This window comes from Pleurodeles waltl, chromosome 1_2, assembly GCF_031143425.1.
Source record: "Pleurodeles waltl isolate 20211129_DDA chromosome 1_2, aPleWal1.hap1.20221129, whole genome shotgun sequence".
Lineage (NCBI taxonomy): Eukaryota > Metazoa > Chordata > Amphibia > Caudata > Salamandridae > Pleurodeles > Pleurodeles waltl.
In genome coordinates this window covers 330,471,426-330,496,130 of record NC_090437.1, presented here as the reverse complement: position 1 = coordinate 330,496,130, position 24,705 = coordinate 330,471,426, and the positions used below count along the sequence as shown (strand labels likewise).

Below are 24,705 nucleotides of genomic sequence, written 5' to 3'. Positions count from 1 at the left end.
TCGTGATCACAAAATGTCCCTACGCAGGAATGCCAAGTCTAAACTCTTACCACGTCTATCGGCAATGTACCAGACTGTATCCTTGACTGAAGCACAGAGTAAATATGTTATGGAGAACTCCAGTGCTGAAGTAGGCAAAACAGTGTGATATGAATAAACAAACAACACCGTAGAACTGGCTATTTGAAAAATAACAGTACGAAGCCTAATAAAAAGCATGTAGAGCAAAGTGCACAGAGGCTCTAAGCTGTCAGCAAATGAATAAAATATATTCAGGGCAAAGTGCACAAAGGCCTAAAGCCTGAAGCTAAAGCGCAATGAATACGTAAAACTAACCACACTACAGTGGCTTAGGTCGGAGGGTATAAAGCAATGGTTTAAGCGTGGAGAAGGAAGAAGAAAGATGATCTTGTTGGTGTCTTTTAACACAACTTCCTAGTAACTCTTATGTTTGGGACATCGTCAGAGGAAGTGGTCAGTGTGCCCTTATGCCCGCAGCTATTTCAGCATCCATTGCCACTATTAGGTTTCCAATTAGCAATTTTAGCTGAGGAGTAATACCAGTAAAATGTTGTTTTAAGCATAACTTCTTTCCCTTTGCCTCTAAAAGAGGAGGTACAGGCCCTGTAGAGTATATCAGCCAACTAGTTGGTGGTGAAAGAGTTGTATAGGTCGGATTCCCTGGGATTAGTTGGAGTCTGCAGGTTTGTTGAAAAAGGTGCATATGCATGAAAGTATATCTTTACCATTTTGCTAGGTAAATAGTAATTTCTCAAATAAGGTACCAGGAAGTGGGTGCCCAGTGTTTGATGGCAGTGTAATGCCAGTGTTTGCAGGTCAGGATGCCGTAGCTGGATGGTATAGCATTCATTTAGACGATAATCACCATATACTTGCCCATCTCCTCCAGTTTAAATAAATGAAGGACCACATAATTGTGAAACCTTGTCTAAGCAGGTCTGTTGCTTCACCCTTTACATCGGCTTGTCAGAAAAGCTCACCATCAACAACAAGCTACAACTCACATGAATCCAATCCGCAGGCTTAATCTACAGAAGCAAGTCAAGATCCCACATCATCCCATCTCTCAAGTTCTTTGAGAATGGGATTCCTCTCCGATTTATATCCAGAAATATCGACTATAGTTGCAACAGTGCATAGATGTGCTTTAGTGATGCTCTTTATGGCATTAACTTGCAGTTTGCCTGAAAGAAACTGGGATCCTCACTGCAATGCCCCGGGTGAGTCTATTCACTGATCTGCACATTATGTATGGATAGCTCTAAGCTCTCCACTTTTCAGGAAGTGCTCTACTATTATTGATTCCTTTGCCACTTGTTTAATTTATTCAAAGGCTTTCTTCCTATTCTTTGTGCTTAGCTTATTTTCTTCCACAAAAGGGCAATCCTTGGGGCATAGCTGTCTCCACCTTTGCTCCCTTTGCTAAAGCACTGCTTAGTGGTTGAATGTGAGTAGATCTTTATGGAAGGAACCCGTGCTGGAGCTGCAACTCTGGCCTTCTAATATTCCCATGTAACAGACAGCCTGTCCATCTGACGAATGATGCTTTAAAGCAAAAACCATAACAAGGGAAGCAAATCTGTTGATGCACTGCATGCTGGTCCTCTTCCTCCCAAGTGGAATGAGAATTGCTGCTCGAAAGTGGCAGTGCCATTTGAACATTTGGGTGATAACTTGTATGTTGACACTGTTGCACGATAACGCACTTTACATCAAAAGTTTTGTTTAAACATAATTTTGAACCCTCGCCATCACGGAGAAAGTATTTCAAGAGCATATAATTTGTAATGAGTGTCCATGTCTGAGAAAAATTGTAACAGGTATACGTTTTCGTCTACATTGGGTTATCAGTAGCACAATGGATTTCATAATGTTTGGCACTTTTCTAAGGTGCTTGAAAACCAGACACTGCATCCTTCATTTCTACTAACCTTCACAGCGCTATTTCAGGACACGTGGTCAACACCACCATCCGGATCATTTGGAGAATGTACAACTATGGCAAAAAACTGTAATTTCATTAAACCATTTAAAGGAACTCTAAAAATGATTTTACTCTTATCTGCAACTCAAGTAAAAAAAAAAAAATTTCTTGAATATTGCTAAGTCTTTAGTCTTCTGAATTGGCGTTAACTGCTAAATACAGCTCGCACCATTTCAGGTGCAAATTGCCACTCTACCCGCTCCAGTGTCACCTTTCCTATGCACACTCTCGGTCTTAGTGTGGTTTCTATTCTCTTCGAGTGCTATCAGGCAGCTTCACTGGGCAGAATCGTGCATGTCGCACTAGATAAATTAAAATATGAAGTGATGCCATGCATCTGGGAAGAAAAGATTGCTTGATCTGTGTTTTTCACTGTTAAGGTGATAGTGAGTCATGTTGTGGGACATCAAGATATATTTATCTATTTTGCAGACGGTTTAAAGTTTTTTTTTTTTTTTAATTTAGCAATCTCTCCCAATATTTTTATTATCGTTTCAAGTGATGTCACTTCCTGTGATGTGCTTTTCAGCATTGCCACAGCCTTGCTCGTCATGGAGATAGTGAACAAGATATGATGTCTTCAAATACCAAACATGCTATTTAGTCCATTTACGTATTTCTTTAGGACTTTACCTTGGCTCCCAGAGCTTACTACTTGTTGTTCTAGGACAGGCTTCTCCAGCTACCTGTAAGCAGCTCTCCTGTGTGCAGACGAGCCTACCGAATTAGAAGTTTTTGCTTGTCTGAATTAGTACATGTATTCCAAAATGGCAAAGTGTGTCTACTAGGTGAAAATGTATGCAATTTCTGAACTCATATGTAGATATTTGGAGAAAAATGGTTGAGTTTCCAAAATGCATATAAAGCTGATATTTGAGTGAGAACAATCAAAAATTGTTACTAATATTGATTTGGTGCCAATGACATTGCAGTTATGGCTGTTTTGTATTACCCATGTGTACACTGCCAAAAGTATTTATACATTACTCCTGGCAGCTGTGCTTCCTGCACTGAAGTGATCACTGCTGGTAATCTTTGCATAGGATGGCCAGAAATGTAATATCGCCTGGTGTGATAACTGTTACATATCTAATAACATTAGTAACTCCGTAGACTTTCGTTCACAATAAGTAGCTCTTGTTTCAGAAAAGGTTAGAGACCCTAGTTCTTGCACATTTTGGGAACTGAGAATAGTTTATGTACTTATACAATTGAGTAATCATGTTTAGTGATTTAAATAATTTACTGCCGTGCCTCGGAATGCGTTTTTCGGAGTTTACCTTTTAATTTTCTAGAGCAGAATGTGCCAAAATAATTTGCTTGTGTAACAAATTTCTGTAGGTGCCAGTGAGTCATTTGGTTTTGCTTGTGTTTTATAGGGCTGTCCTACGATGCAGCGCCTTGCTGCCATCAATGGCTTGATCGCTCTAGTGGGTTCAGAAAGCGGTTTTATTCAGGTAAGCACTACAGAGATGAGCTGCTTTTTCATGATGAATGTACATTTTTGTTAGGACAATCCATAGTTCAGCATCCAAGGTCATGCATACATTTTGAGGTATGGCAGTTTCTGTATTGCTTTAGCATTTAAGGCAGACCCATACTGCTACATTGCTCTTAGTTGAGAAATTTCAGCTGCTGTCATAATTTTGCCGTGTGGTAGCATGAGGGAATGCACTTGCCCAGCTTTCATCACTCTACCTGACTGCAGCATAAAATCATTCTTTGACAGATCATCGTGTTGACAGCTGTTTTACTCCAAACTGATGGAGTCAAATACCTTAGTACCTGAGAGCGCACCGTACCTTAATGCTGCCTTTAAGGAAGACTGGATTTTCATTACAAGTGTCTCCTTCACCACCTTCTTAACCCTTCACTGCCAGGCCTTTTCCCCCTCCTGTGCCAGGCCTTTTTTTTGGCTATTTGGGGCAGTTCGCGCTTAGGCCCTCATAACTTTCTGTCCACATAAGCTAGCCCAGCCAAATTTGCGTCCTTTTTTTCCAACATCCTATGGATTATGGAGGTACCCAGACTTTGAGGGTTCCCCTGAAGGATGCCAAGAAATTTGCCAAAATACAGTGAAAATTCGTTTTTTTTTCAAAAAGAAATGGGAAAAAGTGGCTGCAGAAGAAGGCTTGTGGTTTTTCCCTGAAAATGGCATAAACAAAGGGTTTGTGGTGCTAAAACCACCAGCTTCCCAGCTTTCAGGAACAGGCAGACTTGAATCAGAAAAACCAATTTTTCAACACGAATTTGTCATTTTACTGGGACATACCCCATTTTTACGATTTTTTGTGCTTTCAGCCTCCTTCCAGTCATTGACAGAAATGGGTGTGAAACCAATGCTGCATCCCAGGAACCTAAACATTTCTGAAAAGTAGACAAAATTCTGAGTTCAGCAAGGGGTAATTTGTGTAGATCCTACAAGGGTTTCCTACAGAAAATAACAGCTGAAAACAAATAAAATTGAAATTGAGGTGAAAAAAACATCAATTTTTCTCTACGTTTTACTCTGTAACTTTTTCCTGCAATGTCAGATTTTTCAAAGCAATATACCGTTACGTCTGCTGGACTCTTCTGGTTGCGGGGATATACAGGGCTTGTAGGTTCATCAAGAACCCTAGGTACCCAGAGCCAATAAATGAGCTGCACCCTGCAGTGGGTTTTCATTCTATACCGGGTATACAGCAATTCATTTGCTGAAATATAAAGAGTGAAAAATAGCTATCAAGTAAACCTTTGTATTTCCAAAATGGGCACAAGATAAGGTGTTGAGAAGCAGTGGTTATTTGCACATCTCTGAATTCCGGGGTGCCCGTACTAGCATGTGAATTACAGGGCATTTCTCAAATAGACGTCTTTTTTACACACTCTGTTATATTTGGAAGGAAAAAATTTAGAGAACGACAAGGGGCAATAACACTTGTTTTGCTATTCTATGTTCCCCCAAGTCTCCCGATAAAAATGATACCTCACTTGTGTGGGTAGGCCTAGCGCCCGCGACAGGAAATGCCCCAAAACACAACGTGGACACATCACATTTTTGACAGAAAACTGAGGTGTTTTTTGCAAAGTGCCTACCTGTAGATTTTGGCCTCTAGCTCAGCCGGCACCTAGGGAAACCTACCAAACCTTTGCATTTTTTAAAACTAGAGACCTAGGGGAATCCAAGATGGGGTGACTTGTGGGGCTCTGACCAGGTTATGTTACCCAGAATCCTTTGGAAACCTCAAAAGTTGGTTAAAAAAACACGTTTTCCACACATTTCGGTGACAGAAAGTTCTGGAATCTGAGAAGCCACAAATTTCCTTCCACCCAGCGTTCCCCCAAGTCTCCCGATAAAAATGATACCTCACTTGTGTGGGTAGGCCTAGCGCCTGCGACAGGAAATACCCCAAAATACAACGTGGACACATCACATTTTTTCACAGAAAACAGAGGTGTTTTTTACTAAGTGCCTACCTGTGGATTTTGGCCTCTAGCTCAGCCGGCCCAAGGGGGGGCAGAAATGGCCTAAAATAAATATCACCCCAGCCCCCCCAGGGAGCGACCCTTGCCTACGGGGTCGCTCCCCCTGCGTGACATTGGTGCAAAAACAAAAATCCTCGGCGCCTAGTGGTTTCTGTCCCCTTGGGGGCAGATTGACCTAAAATCGGCCGATCTGCCCCCAAGGGGGGTAGAAATGGTCTAAATACAATTTGCCCCTCAGGGGAGCGACCCTTGCCTAATGGGTCGCTCCCCATCTAAAAAAAAAAAAGAAAAAGAAAAAAAAAAAAAAAAAAAAGAAATTTGCCCTGGCGCCTAGAGGTTTCTGCCCTCCCTGGGGGCAGATCGGCCTAATAACAATAGGCTGTTCTGCCCCCGGGGGGGGGCAGAAATGGCCTAAAATGAATTTGCCCCCCAGGGGAGCGACCCTTTGCCTAAGGGGTCGCTCCCCTTGCGTGAAATTCACCTAAAAAAGAAAATAACTCCCTGGTGTCTAGTGGTTTCTGTCCCCCTTGGGGGCAGATTGGCCTCATAAAAATAGGCCGAAATGGCCTAACTATAATTTGCCCCCTAGGGGAGCGACCCTTGCCTAAGGGGTCGCTCCCCACCTGTAAAAAATAAAATAAAAAAAAATGCCCCCCCTGGGAGCGACCCTTACCCATTTCTAAAAAAATAAAAAATACCTGGTGTCTAGTGGGCGTTTCAAAGGCTGGATTGCTTGCAATCCGGCTTTTGAAACGCTCAGAGAGACTTCAAAGGGAAGGAAATTCCTTTCCTTCCCTTTGAAGCCTCTCTGGCCTCCTCCACGTGATCGATAGAGAAATGCTTTGCATTTCTCTTTCGATCGCGCTGGAAGCTGAGCTTCCCCTTCCATCCACGACCGGGGGGGGGTGGGTGGGGAGCCCATTGGGGGAGCGCTAGCGCTCTCCCTAGTTCCGGGGTGCAGGACAAGGTGATCTCGTCCAAGACACCCGGTAACCGGTGCCTTGGACGAGATCACCTCGTCCAAGGCACTGTAGGGGTTAAATGGAAAGAGCCTTGAAGGAAAGGAAGTGAGTTGAGGACAGAGACTGATGCCGCAAAGATCAGTAATGTGCATCTGTTATTCTTTTTTCTAGTAGGAGACATTCAAAATTGAATTTGCTTGGTGGAAAGTGAAGAGTGTATTTGTTTTGCTTTTTATTTTGGGGCGCTTCAAATCCGTGTTTGTAACAAACAATACTTGCATTTCAGCCAAAATTCATGTATTTCACTTCTTCTTATCTTTCTGCTTCATATCTTTCTGTCAATCAAGCTAAGGCCTGAGACATGGGAAATGGACTTTGGTTTCTTTATTTTTTTTTAAATTCTTATATTTAACATTTGAGTCACAATACAAGCATTTACTTAAGTGTCAACACATCCAACGTCAGCGGAGAATGTGTAAAGTAAACTACACTGTTAAGTGCAAACAAGAACATATATTAGGCTTTCACGAGTAGAGCATGAACATGCATGCTGGATACACCCTTTAACCCCTTTGCTGCCAGGCCTTTTCTCCCTCAGGTGCCAGGCCTTTTTTTGGCTATTTGGGGCAGTTCGCGCTTAGGCCCTCATAACTATTTGTCCACGTAAGCTACCCACGCCAAATTTGTGTACTTTTTTTCCAACATCCTATGGATTCTAGAGGTATCCAGAGTTTGTGGGTTCCCCTGAAGGAGACCTAGAAATTAGCCAAACTAGAGCCAAAATGTCGTTTTAAAAAAAGGCTGCAGAAAAAGACGTGTGTTTTTCCCCCCTGAAAATGGCATCAACAAAGGGTTTGTGGTGCTAAAATCACCAACTACCCAGCTTTCAGGAACAGACAGACTTGAATTAGAAAACCAAATTTTTTCAACACAATTTTGGCATTTTACTGGGACATACCCCATGTTTACTATTTGTTCTGCTTTTAGCCTCCTTCCAGTTAGTGACAGAAATGGGTGTGAAACCAATGCTGAAAAGTAGACAAAATTCTGAATTCACTAAGGGATCATTTGTGTAGATCCTACAAGGTTTTCCTACAGAAAATAACAGCCGAAATAAAAAAATATTGAAATTGAGGTGAATAAAACAGCCATTTTTCTTCAGGTTTTACTCTGTAACTTTTTACAGCGATGTAAGATTTTTAAAAGCAATATACAGTTACGTCTGCTGGACTCTCCTGGTTGCGGGTATACATAGGGCGTGTAGCAGGCGCAGCCCGTTCTTTTGGTGACAGAAAATTCTGGAATCTGAGAGGAGCCACAAATTTCCTTCCACCCAGCGTTCCCCCAAGTCACCCAATAAAAATGGTACCTCACTTGTGTGGGTAGGCCTAGTGCCTGCGAAACGAAATGCCCCAAAAGAGTATGTGAACACATCAAAATTATCACATACCAAACTACCGTTTTTTGCGGGGCAACGGGGGACCTGCATTTTTAGTCCTGGGCTCAGCAGTCATATAGGGAAACCTACCAAACCCAAACATTTCTGAAAACTGGACACCCGAGGGAATCCAGGGAGGTGCGACTTGCATGGATCCCCCAGTGTTTTCTTTCCAAGAATACTCCGCAAACCTCAAATGTAGCAAAAAAATCAAAATATTCCCACATTTCTGTGTGGGATCACCGCACCAGGACAAATTTCCTACCACCCAACGTTCCCCTCAGTTTCCCCGTAAAAATGATACCTCACTTGTGTACGTGGGCCAGGTGCCTATGTTAGGGAAGAAACAAAAACATCTCAAAATTGAGGGGGGACCAAAGCAGGTCCAAAAGGGCAGTTTGAAAAAAAACATTTTTAGGCTGACAAGTGGGGCAGAATTGTTATCGGTATAGATGCGACAATGCTGGGTGGTAGGACATTTTTGGATTCCTGCAGATTCCATAAGGTTAAATCACAAAAATGTGGGAAAAATGTGTGATTTCCAGCAAAGTTGGAGGTTTGCAGGGCATTATGGGTAAGAAAATGGTGCAGGGTGCATGTGAAGCACACCACCCTGGATCCCCCAAATGTTTAGTTTTCAGCTGTGTCTAGGTCTTGTGGATTTTTCTACATGGCAGCGTCCCAAAGTGCAGCCCTCACCATTCCAAGTGGGATGATTTTGAGAGTTAGCCAAGTTCTCATGGCCCAAATGTAAAACCAAAACCCAAAATAATCAAATGTCCTCTTGGTTGCCGTGGGATAAGATGTTTTAGTGTGCGGGGGGGAGCTGAAAGACTGTTAGCCCCTTCAGTTGGGGAGGGGGCATAACCAGGCCCATACTGGTTGTTAGCCACCACCACACTACTTTTTTTATTTTTTATTCCCTGACGTCTACTAGACTTTCTACCCTCTCCCCTCTCCCCTCCCCCAAGGTGTGGATCGGGGGTAATTGCCCCATCTGCCCACTGGTGGGCATCAGAACAACTTTGGCCCCATTTATTTGGGGTGTACTTATTTTGAAAAAAAATTCTCTGGGGACACATGGGCCTTTGAAAAATAGGCTGATCTGCCCCCAAGGGGGGCAGATATGGCCAACAGTAATGTGCCCCCATGGGGAGCGACCCTTGCCCAAGGGGCTGCCACCCCAAAACAAAACACACACACCAGTCCCTGGTGCCTAAGGGGTTTCTGCCCCCCCCAGGGGCAGATCGGCCTAATAGAAATAGGCCGTTCTGACCCCAAGGGGAGCAGAAATGGCCTAAAAATAAATTTGCCCCCCCCAGGGGAGCAACCCTTGCCTGTTCTTTTAAGCCCATACCCCATTTTGCCCAAACATTGCTTGGACCTGCATCTAGAGAGCACAGGAATACATCTAACCCATTTTATGGTACAGTCTAGGAAATCCTAATCAGGTTTTGCACAACACAACCGCCAATGTAGTCATTGCCTTATTGTCCTAACCCGTTGGAGAAAAGGTATGTTCGAATCATTTGTGGCTGTAGATGCACATGCTGGTTATCCGCCTGCCATCTAGTGTTGGGCCCAGATGAGTGCAAGTTGTTTTTCTTCGCAGAAGTCTTCTTAATTCATGAGGTAGTGTCATCAGCTCCATTGTTAGATTATTTTCTTTCCGCCATCTGGTTCGGACGAGTGTTACAGAGCTCTTGTTCAACGCAGTTGTATTGTTCTATTTGGTTGTTCTCAGTTCCCCTCCCTTTCGTTTGTATTATTTTGCTATTGCAACCTCTTTTTCCCACTCCGTCCCCACACGTGCAGCTTTGTTTGGGCTGGGATCGAGCTGACTTCAGTCCCCTGTAGGGGTCTTGTCCCTTTTGGGTTCCCCCCTGTCTGTTTGCTCTATGATATAAGGACCTTGCCTGTGGTGGAATGAACTCCCTTTTCGGTACTGTTCTCTGTGTAGTACTAAATACCCCTTGGACGATCTAAATCAGGTCTGTAACCTCTGCCTCTTGCCCAGCATGACAAGGCCTCCTACGAAGCTTGACACTCCTTCATTAGAAAAAGACTCTTAGAGACCAATGGGCTTGTTGACTGGAAATATCGGACAGAAGCAGAGACAACATCCCATATCTCTTTGGAACTGAAGACCTGGAGGGGGAACATCCACCAGTGCCGTTAGCAGCCAAGGAGGAGGCTTACTCTCCTGATGCATGTTCCGGCTCTGACCTTGAGATTGAAAATCTCCTGCCTGCTCTGCTGGTCGTCAGAATGGTCCCTCCTCCCCTGACCTCTTGGCACAGCCCTCATTACGAGAAGACCCCACCCCAAGGGCCAGACAGACATTCTCTGGGCTCAAATACAGGCTTTTGGGTTGCCACTGCCTTCAGTCCATGGTTAGCAATAAACATCTACTTCGGACACTCTGTCCAGCCACAAGCAGTGAAGAAGATTCTGAAGCTGATGCACTTGGTGCTAAGTACCTCCACTGCAGCACAGAAGCGCCCCTTTGAGCCATCATCCTCAGCATCGAAGCCTCGCCTGGCACAGATGACCAATGATGACCAAAATCCTCTGTGCCAAAACTGTATCTTACGGCAGATCCATGAAACCTGTCCTCCAGGTGCTGTAGGGCGAACTCAGTGCCTGCCAGCAGCACATTATGATTCATCCTCGCATGGGACAGATCCTTGCCCAGTCCCTGGCGTCCTCCATGCAGACATCTAAGAGGCAGCACAGCTTCGAGGAGGCTCTTGAGCTTCCACCTCTGCCCAAACAGTGGAAGCAGCATAACAAGGCTACCAGCCCTGTTCAACAACCTCAGCTACCCATGCCCCTGGCCTCATCCTTCACCTTCCTCCTCAACTTCTCTCCTAGCAGACCCCCTCACACGCCACAAGGGTCACTGCACTGTGACTTTAAGGATCATAGCACAGATGAGTCATATGAAATGTCCCTGCAGGACAACCACTGGGACTTTTATTATGTGGACCTTCCAGAGGACAGTTATCCCAATCTCTGCCCAACCTGTCCCTCCCCACCAGATGACACTATCTCGTACCATGTGATCCTCTGAGATATGTTGGAGCTCCTCTGACACATCCCAGAGAAATACTGTAAGGGAGGGCATGTGCTAGTTTTGGACCATTACTTGCGTCGTCAATTGCAGCATGCTCATACACACTCAGGCTTGGGTCCATATTTACAGCTTCAAGCCGGACGTCCAACAGCATCTCCTCAATCTACCCTTTGATAGGGACCACCTATTCAGGCCCCAGGATGATGCAAAGCTAGAAAAAGATTTTAAAAAAGGATTGGGAGACTATTAAGGCCATGGGTGCCCGCCAGGCGCCCACCCCTCATGGGTCCTTTCGCAGGTCAGCCTATCATGCCAGCTGCAAGGCCACCTTCCTAGATGCCACCATTTCCTTCCACCGTCAGCTGGCTCAGCAACCCTACACAAGGTGCTACTTCTGAGGGGCATACCGGGGCAACAGTTCCAAGGGGAGAAGCAAAGGTGCCCCCCCAAAGGAACCGCGCCTGCCAAGCAGCGACTTGCACTCCTCTGTAATCCCCCCAATCCCCTTCCACCCCCCCCCCCCCCAGCACTCCTTCTCAAAGGAGCCATAGAGCCTGTGTCACAACACCTACAGGGGTGTATTCCCTCTACTTCCTCATTCCCAAAAAGGACAGGTCCTTCAGGCCTATCCTGGACCTCAGGCTCCTCAACAAATAATCCTCTCCGAACATTCCCACATGGTCATTCTTCAGGATGTCACTCCACTGCTACAGCAAAGTGACTTTATGGCTGCACTCGACCTCAAAGACGCCTACATCCTCATCCTGATTGTTCTGCTTTCCTACATATCTCATATCAGAGCTTACAGAACCTCTCTGGAATGCACTTCTGAGTTCAAAGAAGACCTTTATTGTTGTTAATTCTTCCCCACCCACAAGTTCTTGAGAGACGAATTAGTAGATTTCAAGCACAAAGTAGTCGCAGCAAGAAAACAAAATATATCACAGTACTTCTCAGTTGCAATGTACACAGCAAATATATATATATATATATATATATATATGATTATAGTAGCAAAGCATAAAAGTCAAAATTCATCACCGTTTGGGCAAGTAGGGCCTATCTTCAGCTTCATCTTTCTGGGGTCTGCAAGTTGATGACTCCGGTCAACTGCAAGAAAGAGATTATCTACCCAAACAGGAGACTGGCAACTGATGTCTAGCTCCAGCCTGAAGTCAAGCAGATTCAAATCTAACTCACTGTAGTCCAGAGTCATCCTTACAAAAGCGTGCCCCCCTCCTCTCAGACTCGGGAAAACTACGCAAGCCTTTGGAGACTGGCCAGATCTCCTAGACTTCTCCTATTCCCAAGGCTGAGCAGAAAAGAAAACACCAAATGTACTCTCTCTTATCAGGTCTAGTCTGGTGTGAAGAAAACAGCTTGGTCCATCTTGTGGAAAAACACAGCTTGTAAAAACACAGACATCTAATGTCTCAACTGCAATGTCTAACTCCACGTTAAAGCCAATAGGCAGCTAACCTAAATATCAAATGTAATGTCTAATATCATGTCAAAGCCAATAGGCAGCTGAGCTGAATACAAAATGTAATGTCTAATATCATGTCAAAGCCAATAGGCAGCTGAACTGAATACAAAATGTAATGTCTAATATCATGTCAAAGCCAATAGGCAGCTGAACTGAATACAACATGTCAAAGCTAATAGGCAGAATACAGAATGTAATGGTTAATACCACGTCAAAGCTAATAGGAAGCTAAACTGAATACAGCATGTCAAAGCCAATAGGCAGAATACAGAATGTAATGGCTAATGCCATGTCAAAGCCAATAGGCAGCTAAACTGAACAAAACATTTAGGGGGTTATTACAACTTTGGAAGAGGTGTTAATCCGTCCCAAAAGTGACGGATATACCACCAGCCGTATTACGAGTTCCATAGGATATAATGGAGTCGTAATACGGCTGGTGGTATATCCGTCACTTTACCGTCACTTTTGGGACGGATTAACACCTCCTCCAAAGTTGTAATAACCCCCTTTATGTGCTACTGGTGAACATTTAGCAACTAATATGCGCAGTGGTGAAACACAAAGTCATTGGTCAAACACAATTAATAGCATCACACTGATTCATCCAACGCATCATCGCTACCTCAGGTTTGTGGTAAGTGGCAAACACTATCAGTTCAAGGCACTGCCGTTAAGGATCACCACCACACCTCGAGTTTTTATAAAATGGCTCACAGTGGTAGCGTGCTCCTGTGTTGACACGGCATCCATATATTCCTTTAACTGGACTACTGACTGATAAAGAGCACACACACATCCAGGCCTCGATAAACCTCTTACACGACCTGGGGTTTAACATCAACACTGCGGAATCAGACCTCCTTCAGATTCAACACTATCAAGGAGCAGTCTGCTGTTCAGAAGAGAATTGGGCTTATCCCAGCACTGCAAGAGTGCAGTCCTTCTATTTGTTGCTCACTCTTCTTCAGCCAGATCAACAGGTGTTAGTCCGGAGAGTCATGTGCCTCATCGACATGATAGCCTCTTGTATCACCATAGTCCATCACACCAGATTACACGTGTGCCCGCTGCATGAATGCGTAACGCATCAGTGGTCTCAAGCTGAGGGTCAATCAGACGATCTAGTGTTGATCAGCAGCCTCACCTATGGTTTTCCGCAGTGGTGGAGCACTTTAATTTGTTGTAGGGGTGGCCTTTTCTCGACACAGTTCCTCAGACACCTGTAAGAGGCTGGCCTGGCTTGTAGTGGGTACCAGAGGTACTTACACCTTGTGCCAGGTCCAGTTATCCCTTATTAGTGTAGAAGAGTTGTTTCTAGCAGCTTAGGCTGATAGAAGGTATCTATAGCAGAGCAGTTTAGGCTGAACTAGGAGACATGCAAAGCTCCTACTATACCACTGGTGTCATATGCACAATATCACAAGAAAACACAATACACAGATATACTAAAAATAAAGGTACTTTATTTTTATGACAATATGCCAAAAGTGTCTCAGTGAGTACCCTCAGTATGAGGATGCCAAATATACACAAGATACATGTACACAATACCAAAAATATGCAGTAATAGCAAAAGGAAGTAATGCAAGCAGTGTAAAGTTACAATAGAATGCAGTAGGAGCACATAGGTATAGGGGCAACACAAACCATATACTCCAAAAGTTAAATTTGAACCACGAATGGACCCCAAACCTATGTGAGCTTGTAGAGGGTCGCTGGGACTGTAAGAAAACAGTGAGGGTTAGAAAAATAGCCCACCCCAAGACCCTGTAAGGTAGGTGTAAAGTTCACCTACAACCCCCAGAGAGCACAGAAGTCGTGATAGGGGGATTCTGCAAGGAAAACCAACACCAGCAATGCAACAACAGTGTATTCCGGACCTGAGTACCTGTAAGACAGGGGGACCAAGTCCAAGAGTCGCGACAGTGTCGAGAGTGGGCAGGAGCCCAGGAAATGCCAGCTGAGGGTGCAAGGAAGCTGCCACCGGTTGGAAGAAGCTTGGTGTTTTGCAAGAACAAAGAGGACTAGGAACTTCCCCTTTGGAGGATGGATGTCCCACGTCGTGAAGAAGCTTGCAGAGGTGTTCCCATGCAGAAAGACGGCAAACAAGCCTTGCTAGCTGCAAGGGTCGCGGTTAGGGTTTTTGGATGCTGCTGTGGCCCAGGAGGGACCAGGATGTCGCCACTTGGATGAGGAGACAGAGGGGGCACCCAGCAAGTCAGGGAGCCCTCACAGAAGCAGGCAGCACCCGCAGAAGTACCGGAACAGGCACTTAGAAGAGGAGTGAACCAGAGTCCACCCGAAGTCAGAAAAGGGAGTCCCACGACGCCGAAGGACAACTCAGAAGGTTGTGCACTGCAGATTAGAGTGTCGGGGAACCAGGCTTGGCTGTGCATGAAGGAAATCCTGGAAGAGTGCACAGGAGCCGGAGCAGCTGCAAATCATGCGGTACCCAGCAATGCAGTCTAGCGTGTGGAGGCAAGGACTTACCTCCACCAAACTTGGACTGAAGAGTCACTGGACTGTGGGAGCCACTTGGGCAGAGTTGCTGAGTTCTAGGGACCATGCTCGTCGTGCTGAGAGGAGACCCAGAGGACCGGTGGTGCAGTCTTTTGTTGCCTGCGGTTGCAGGGGGAAGAGTCCGTCAACCCACGGGAGATTTCTGCAGAGCTCCTGGTGCAAGAAGGAGGCAGGCTACCCCTAGAGCATGCACACCAGGAAACAGTCGAGAAAGCCGGCAGGATGAAGCGATACAAGGTTGCAGTAGTCGTCTTTGCTACTTTGTTGTTTTGTTGTTGTACTTGTTGTTTGCAGGCGTCCTGAGCAGTCAGCGGTCGATCCTTTGGCAGAAGGTGAAGAGGGAGATGCAGAGGAACTCTGGTGAGCTCTTGCATTCGGTATCTGAAGAATTCCCCAAAGCAGAGACCCTAAATAGCCAGAAAAGGAGGTCTGGATACCTAGGAAGGAGGATAGGCTAGTAAGAAAGGTAAGAGCCTACCAGAAGGAGTCTCTGACGTCACCTGTTGGCACTGGCCACTCAGAGAAGTCCAGTGTGCCAGTAACACCTCTGTTTCCAAGATGGCAGAGGTCTGGGGCACACTGGAGGATCTCTGGGCACCTCCCATGGGAGGTGCAGGTCAGGGGAGTGGTCACTCCCCTTTCCTTTGTCCAGTTTCGTGCCAGAGCAGGGCTGGGGGATCCCTAAACCGGTGTAGACTGGCTTATGCAGAGATGGGCAGCATCTGTGCCCATCAAAGCATTTCCAGAGGCTGGGGGAGGCTACTCCTCCCCAGCCATCACACCTATTTCCAAAGGGAGAGGGTGTCACATCCTCTCTCAGAGGAAATCCTTTGTTCTGCCTTCCTGGGCCAGGGCTGCCTGGACCCCAGGAGGGCAGAAACCTGTCTGAGGGGTTGGCAGCAGCAGCAGCTGCAGTGGAGACCCCGGAAAGGCAGTTTGGCAGTACCCAGGTTCTGTGCTAGAGACCCGGGGGATCATGGAATTGTCTCCCCAATGCCAGAATGGCATTGGGGTGACAATTCCATGATCTTAGACATGTTACATGGCCATGTTCGGAGTTACCATTGTGACGCTATACATAGGTAGTGACCTATGTATAGTGCACGCGTGTAATGGTGTCCCCGCACTCACAAAGTCCGGGGAATTTGCCCTGAACGATGTGGGGGCACCTTGGCTAGTGCCAGGGTGCCCACACACTAAGTAGCTTTGCACCCAACCTTCACCAGGTGAAGGTTAGATATATAGGTGGCTTATAAGTTACTTAAGTGCAGTGGCAAATGACTGTGAAATAACGTGGATGTTATTTCACTCAGGCTGCACTGGCAGGCCTGTGTAAGAATTGTCAGATCTCCCTATGGGTGGCAAAAGAAATGCTGTAGCCCATAGGGATCTCCTGGAACCCCAATACCCTGGGTACCTCAGTACCATATATTAGGGAATTATAAGGGTGTTCCAGTATGCCAATGTGAATTGGTGAAATTGGTCACTAGCCTGTTAGTGACAATTTGGAAAGCAGAGAGAGCATAACCACTGAGGTTCTGGTTAGCAGAGCCTCAGTGAGACAGTTAGTCATCACACAGGGAACACATACAGGGCACATACTTATGAGCACTGGGGCCCTGCCTGGCAGGGTCCCAGTGACACATAGACTAAAACAACATATATACAGTGAAATATGGGGGTAACATGCCAGGCAAGATGGTACTTTCCTACAACACCATTACTAGAGACACATCTCTCACTGGGTGACGTGCAGTTATAGGACCTGACTTTTCAAGGCCATTGGGAACATCAATTATCTAGATCTCTTAGCCATCCATCTAACACTGACGGCCTTATTTCCCCATGCTGAGGGCAAGTTAGTTCTCATCCAGACAGACAACATTACAGCCATGTACTATCTACAGAAACAGGGTGACGCTTGCTCTCACAGGCAGCCCAGACCATTTGGCGATGGGCTCTCCTCCTCAGGATCCATCTTTTGGTGGAGTACCTTCTGAGAGTGGACAACAACTAATACTCTTTCACTCAACCTCAGACAGGCCACATCACTGAAGCAATTCAGAAAGGACCTCAAGACCTGGCTATTTGAGTGATCAGCATGTCCACACCAGTGCCTTGAGACCCCACAGTGATAAGCCGCGCTTTACAAGTATTGATTGAGATTGAGAACAACCTTGCAGACCTCCTAAGCAGACTCCAGCAATAAGCCCACACAGGCATCCTCCTCCTGTACTACCAGTGATGGAGGTTTTCTGCCGTGGACCTCTGTGCTACATCAGAAAATGCAAAATGCCCAAACTTCACCTCCAGCTTCCCACAAGCAATGCACTATAGTTGAACCGGTCAGGGATATTTGCCAACAGCTTACAGTTTTTATCCTCTCCCTCTCCTTCCATTCATTGTTTAGAGGCTTTGGCAAACTACTCTCACCATCATACTGGTGGCTCCCAGACAGCCACCATTCTCATTGAGCTTTCCGTGGTTCTGCACACAAGGCTTCCTAGCAAGGTGGACCTTCTCATGCAGACCCTGAAGGAAGCATGGAGGCCTACTATGTGTACCTGGTACACTGCCAAATAGAAATGATTTACCCACTACTACCTACTGACTTTTGGAAACTCATTGATCCTTTAGCAGCTAACCTCCAGGACATTGTTTAGCTACAGACCTGTGGACTAGCGTTCTCCTCCATCTGGCTGCAGTGGCTGCCTAACTCCAAAATAGATAACACATATCCCTCTTCCAGATTCCTATGATCAAACTTTTATGGAGGGTCCCAAAAGGGTTATTCCTCCTCCAGTCCTCCCTGTCCCTATGTGGAATATCAGTCTTGTTCTCACAAGATGTATGGGTCCTCCCTTCATGCCTCTCCATTCTTGCCCCATTCAATTCCTCTCTTGGAAGATGGTGTTTCCTGTTGCGATCCCCAGACTCAGACGTGCCAGTCAACTCCAAGATTTAATTTTGGAAGTACCTACCCTTCAGTTTCACTGGGGTAGGGTTGTTTCTCACACTAAAACCAGAATTCATCCCTAAGGTGGTCTCTTCCTTCCAACTTAACCAGTCTATAGAACTCCCAGTTTTCTTTTCAAATCCTGACTCTGTTACAGAACAGGCTGTACATTTATTAGACGTTACGCAAGCCCCAATGTACTACATCATCCGATAAAACCCTTTTGAAAAACTCAACAACTTTGTTGACTTTTCTAAACCCTCATAAAGGGCAGGACCCCTCAACATCAAGCATAGCCTGATGGACAGTCAAATGTATCTAAACTAAACATTTTATGCAAAAGCAAGAGGGCTTTGCCTATTCCTCCAAGAACCCACTCTTTGTATATAGGGAGCCTCAAATGAAATCTGCAAAACAACTACCTGGCCCACACTACATATTTTCACAAAACACTGTTATGTGGATGTACTAACAAGCCAACAAGGCGGTGTTTGCCAGGCTGTGCCCAGTATGTTTTTTACAGCCTACTTCAACACCCACAGGCTAGCCACTGCTCATGGGAGGGACTCTTTTACAGTCTATGCACAGCATGTATATCTCCTGCCACAGATGCCTCAAATGGAAAATGTTACTAATCCTGTAAGCATCTGTTTGTGGCATGTAGTGCTGTAGATTCCCATGCGCCCACCCTCCTCAGAAGCCGCTTACTGGTGCAGTGATAATTCATCGTTTTCCTGTATGGCTATCTATCTATCTATCTATCTATCTATCTATCTATCTATCTATCTATCTATCTATCTATCTTTTTCTCCCCCCCCCACACTTTTTCTCTCTCCCACCTTCTCTCCCACTCCTTCTGTGGAAAAGTGTCAATGTAGCCAATGCCGATGCACATTAGTGATAATTCATACTTTTCCTGTATGGCTATCTATCTATCTATCTATCTATCTATCTATCTATCTATCTATCTATCTATCTATCTATCTATCTATCTATCTATCTATCTCTCCCCCACACTTTTTCTCTCCCCCACCTTCTCTCCCACTTCTTTTGCGGAAATGTGTCAATGTAGCCGATGCCCATGCGCATTACCAGCAAGAGGTGGAGTCACACTACCTCATGACTCGAAGACTTCTTTGAAGGAAAAACAACTTGCATGCATCCAGGCCCAACACTAGATATCAGGACTATGCACAGCACGTGAATCTATTGCACTGCATCCCACAAGCAGATGTTTACCGGGTAAGTAAAATTTTCCTTAAGCTTAAAAAGTGACCATGTATATATAACTCCCTAACCATCACAATCTCTTGCCCACAGACATACTTCTCATCCTCTGTGTTCCTCTAGAGAATCACAAGCAAACCATGGAATTCTGATAGAGACTTCTTGACGTAGATTCCTTACATTTTGAATATGAACCAGACACCACACTGGATCCAGAAACATTTCAGCAGTTCCTCGGTGTGCTGTCTGATGGTGCCATGTGGCTTCGCACTGACGCCATTCTGCATCAGAAATGATGTGCGAAGCCTATATACGTGCCATCCCTGCTTGCTGATATCATTTCCTTTCTTTCCATGCCACATGCATTGAATCCGGAGCTTATTTAGTGTCTTTCAGAGAAATTTACCCTGAAATTTTCTTTAGTGTGCGAGAAATGTAAACCTCAAAAACAACAGATTTTTAGCCCTGTAGCACTGTTGCAAAGAAGTGTCCGACAGATTACCTGCAGGTATGACTCTGGTGTCTGGAGTTGGGGCACAACTCCAAAGCCTGCAGCGACTGCATGCCAGTAAACCCAGAGGCCATCAGAAAAGTGAGTCAAAGGTTCATATAGTCAAATATAAATAGACTTGTTGCCGGATTGCTCCAAGTCACGGTTCACTTCAAAAGTTCAGTGCCGGTCCTGGTGTCCATGAAGCCACTCTAAAGGGCAGTCTTATTTGCGGACTGGATCAGGCAAATCAAAACAGAAGTACAAGAATTTCAAGTGGGATTCTGTCCCCTAGCGCCACTCTTATTTACGTGAAAAGGTGCAGGGTCAGCACCATAACTCTCTATGTTCGTAGCCAATCCTGCTGCTCGTTTCAGCACAACTTGAGTTTCCGAGGCCAACAGCCATGCCACATCAAATTGAAGTGTACCACTCATCTTTATTCCGGATCCCTTGGATCCTTAGGATCCCTAGTGACTCCCTCTGACAGACCTCGGGTCCCAAGGAGCCGAGAGACCCTCCATTTGGAGTACTGCTTGTGAGTTCTTCCTTTGTGCCAGTTGGACCCTCTAAGCCCGTCGTTCCTCCAACTACAGTCCCAAACCCTCTGTGGGCACCACAGTCTACGCTGGCCCCAGGCAGTTAGACACCAACTCCATCCACGCTGGAGGGGGAGGTCCCAATAGTTCTGTCCGAGGCTGAATCAATGCCAGTCCAACCTTGACTGAAGTTGCGCCCAATGCTGCTCGATGTGCCTCTTCCCCCACTTGAATTATTGCCTCCACAAGGGAGAAAACATACTCCACATTTCCTTCCCTGTACGGGCTTGGATAACAAATATCTTGGTAATTAGTTTGCTCAACCCTACCAGGATGCTAGCTCGTACAATGACTTACAGGAGGTCTACTTTCACCACCCATATATAATGAGTGATATAATAAGTGAGGTCCTTAGCAGTGCAGTGCATTGCAATGGCACAAGTTGTTGTTTTTTCAGTTGAGAATAACTTGGGAATTTAAATGTTTTTTTGTTTAAAATGTTGCGTTTTAACTGACATTTTCACCTAACTACAACTTCACTTTAACCTTCGTTTTTTTCAGTGAATTTCTAATTATTATTTTTTTTTAATGTAAAGTAAGTCATTATTACCATACCTAACTATAAAATCACTTTAACCTTTATTTGTTTCAGTGAATAAGATTACCATCTGTGAGCATGCCACCTCCCTACTGCTCAAGGTTGGCCATAGGGCCTGGCATGCAGCCAGGCCCTGCAGCCAATCCCTTGCGGGTGGCCAAACCCCCACTGCACACAGCCTTCGCCTGTGCCCACCCCCTCATAGGTGGGCAGACTTCTCTGCGCAATGTCTTTAAAAAAAAAATATATATTTTCTCCATTCCAAGGGAGTCTTGCAAGAATCTCTCTGGAGCCTGCGTGTCCTCCTGTACACCCACAAGAATCTCTCAGGAGTACAGGGGGCTGAGCTGGTTCCAGAGAGACAAACGTGGAATTACTGTGCCCTAAAAAACCCCACATATTTTTCAACATTTGCCCTCGTAGAACTCCCCTGTATGGGCTAGGCGGGTCAGGGCATCCCTACCCTGCCCCCTTATACCTGAATAATTTTTAATTTTCAGAACGCTGGGACTACATGCCACAGACAGATGCTTACAGGGTAACCAACAGGAGTCCTCTAATGATAGCCACAACATCACAGCGTTTCTGTTTGTATTCTGGACAACCAATCAGAGTGCATGCTCTTGTGGCACTTGCTAAAGCAAGATGTCCAGCAGTCAAAGACGCCCTTGCGGCCAATCAGATCACTCCATTATTTGAAGTTGTGTGCCCATGGTAACCTTGTGAGACCTGTATACCCAACTATCCTGATATCTAATAAATTTGTTCCCTAATTTCTCAAAAAAACAGTGAATGTATTTAAACCAAATCATAAACTTGATGCCTTCTGGCTAAATATTTAGCTTTCTAACAAATTTGGTCTAATTTTGTTCACCAGTTTGAGCTGTATCACTGCCTAAAATTCCCTATGGAAAAACATGGGGAAATTGTGTTTTGAGACCCCACCCCTTTTCCTTGGTCCCTGGTTGGTAGCTCACTCCTAAATGTTCTAGGAATAAGCTGAAGTGGATGAACTTTTTTTTGTTTGAAAGTTTTGTGAAGATTTGTCAAATGGCCCTAAAGTTATTAAGAGAGCAAAGTGCTGCGTGCCAATGAAATGGCTTGGCCACACCCTGATATCTATAACATTTTAGCCTTAATTTCTCAAAAACTACTAAACTGATTTACACCAAGTCACAAAAAGCACACTTTCTGAGTAAAGATCTATTTTTCTGTCAATTTTCGTGTAATGGTAAGAAAGCCAAAGTAATACATGCATGTTTTGCCGAACTTGCTTATATCTAGTCTTTTCCAGATATTTAGAGTCTGCACTAAGCATATTTCATTCTGTTTTTGCTGTACCTGCTGGTTATCTTCATTGGATTACAACACTATGATAGGGGCTTTAGAGGCTCCAGAATCTTATTTGAAGTTTCATGCATGGACTTTTGGCCGTGTGGCTGGGATTGACACCTCTTGTGACTTTGGTGGTGGGACTAGGGAGAAAACCCTTCTAAATTCTTATTTCCAAGTCTCTGTTTTGGGATGGAATCCTACTCAGTGTTTGGGGGGGGGGCTGTGAGATGACGTAATTTGTCTGTTTTGAGTGCTTGCTGGGAGGAGGATGGTTTACTTGGATGTAAACTGGAAATGAGAAAATTCTAAGGGGATTCCTACAAAATATTGAATCAAAAGTATAGCGGGTCACAACTATTGTGTAAAAATACTGTGATGTCAAAAATATTGCTGGAGTTTAGGAAGCAAAGATATTGTATTTTAGGTGCTTAATATCTTTTTCTAAATGTAGTAGATGATAGTGTTTTATTCAGTATAATTGTATAAAATATATTTGTATCTTTTCTAGTAGTTTTATAAATATTAGTTATTTTAGCATTATCTGTTAGTAGTATAATATTTGTGTTCAGCTTGTTTTAGTGTAGTTCACGCATTTTTTTTTATATGAAATGTCTTTATTTGGTTTTAATTACAAAGTGTTACTTTAGTAGCAGGTTGTTGGGTTTTTAGGGCATTAGGTTGGGCAGTTTAAAAAAAAAAAAGTAAATTATTGTTTTTAATTTATAAATATTTGTATGTAATTTAATTGCGTAGTTGATTATGTTAAAAGTAATTAATTGCATTTTATTTTGTTTTTCAATTCATTTATAATTAGTTGATCAGTTTATTTCATTAATTAAAATGTGCTACCTTTTTGTTGTAATAATTGTAAATGTTTCATTGAATAAATGTAATAATATGTTTTAATTTTTATACATTTTTCTTAATTAACTTTTAGGATAGGAGGAAGGGAAGTGTTTTAATTTAAAATAAGGTTTATATTTTTTTTAAACATGTTTGTAATTTAAAATGGTAGTTTTTTTGTATATTTTCTGAATATGTTTATTATCTTAAATATGTTTTCATTAATTTATCTTTTGATCTACATTTAAATGTTTTATTTGCAAATATGTAGGAGTGGGAACTTTAGATCTGACCCTACCAAAGTGTATCCCTGTCCCTAATGTTGGTTAGATTGGAGTGGGAATAGGAAATTAGAGCCCTCCAAAGATCTACACGTTCCCTACTGTTCCTTACGTTGAAGTAGGAATACCAAATGTGACCCCTCCAAAGTACAACACTTTCCCTATTTTTGCTTACTTTGGAATGGGAATAGTAAATCTGACCTCTCTGAAGCTCAATGTCTGCCTGACAAATGCAACCTTGGGAATGTTGGGATTGTTTTAGACGTCACAGAGGTGCAGCACAAGTTACTTTACTATGACTAGACTTGTTTCATTGACTGTCCAGAGGTACTGCTTCAGTCTGGAAAAGGACATCCTTTCTCAAAAGGAACTAATTGACCTATATGATAATTATTCTTCCCTGCAGAAAACTCATCTTATTAGTATGGATATAATCATGCTGGGCTGAAAGTGTTTGACTATGGATGTTTTTGACTCCTTCATCTATAAGAAAAGAAGAGTTGCTGTTTAAGCCAATGCATTACGTTAATGTATCTAAAGATTCTCCTGTAGAGGCCTCCAATATAGACATATCCTAATGAGGTGTAAATTATGTTGTAAGCTTGTCACAATGCATTTATTCTTTACTCACAATATGCTCAACAGGATGAGTATTTTGCAGGTACCTTTCCTAGAAACGTGCCTTCTCCTGGGCTGAGCATGATTAGTGAAGGGGACTTTTTAACTGAGTATTAAACCTATTTATAGACAGATCACACCCCTATAATATTACTTATATAAGGACTTCACCCTCACTATTAAATAGTAGCAAAGATTTAGACTTCTACGATATTTCAAAATGTCACGGTGGCCCTCATTATGACCCTGGCCGTCGGCGGTAATATGGTGGAAAGTACTGCCAACAGGCTGGCAGTACTTTCCACCATATTATGACATTGGTGGTTTGGCTGAAGCCAAACTGCCAATGTACCACACTGACTGCCACGGCTGTGACGGCCGCCGGGCTGGAGATATCAATCTCCAGCCCGGCGGCCGTCACTGTACCGACTGCGGGATTATGACCCCGCCTACTGCCATGGTTTCCGTGGCTCCCTTACCGCCACAAAGACCATGGCGGTAGGCACTATCAGTGACAGGGAATCCCTTCCCTGTCACCGATAGAGGTCTTCCCCACCCCCCTCCCCAGATTGCTCCCCACCCCCCATTCCTCTCCAAGCCGCCCCCCTACATTCACGTCCCCTTCACACATGCACACATACCCATTCCCACATTCATCGACACATGCATACATCCATTCACACACACACACCCGCACACACTTTCATACATACAAGGAGACACGCATTCACAGAACACAATATACACACACCTCCATACATGCACACACATTCAACACGGAACACACACCCGCATACATGTACGCACAAACATTCACACACAACACTCACCCTGCCCCCCCCCACACACACACACACACC

The 24,705-nt window shown here is 44.4% G+C and overlaps 1 protein-coding gene across 1 annotated transcript in view; it reads left to right on the top strand.

Moving 5' to 3' along the window:
* The window catches only part of FOCAD (focadhesin), a 1,081,710-nt gene that overhangs the window by 774,354 nt on the left and 282,651 nt on the right, over positions 1 to 24,705 (top strand). The window contains exon 32 of the mRNA XM_069239095.1: positions 3,385 to 3,462. Within this exon, the coding sequence (XP_069095196.1) occupies positions 3,385 to 3,462 (78 nt within the window). The remainder of the gene's footprint in view (positions 1 to 3,384; positions 3,463 to 24,705) is intronic.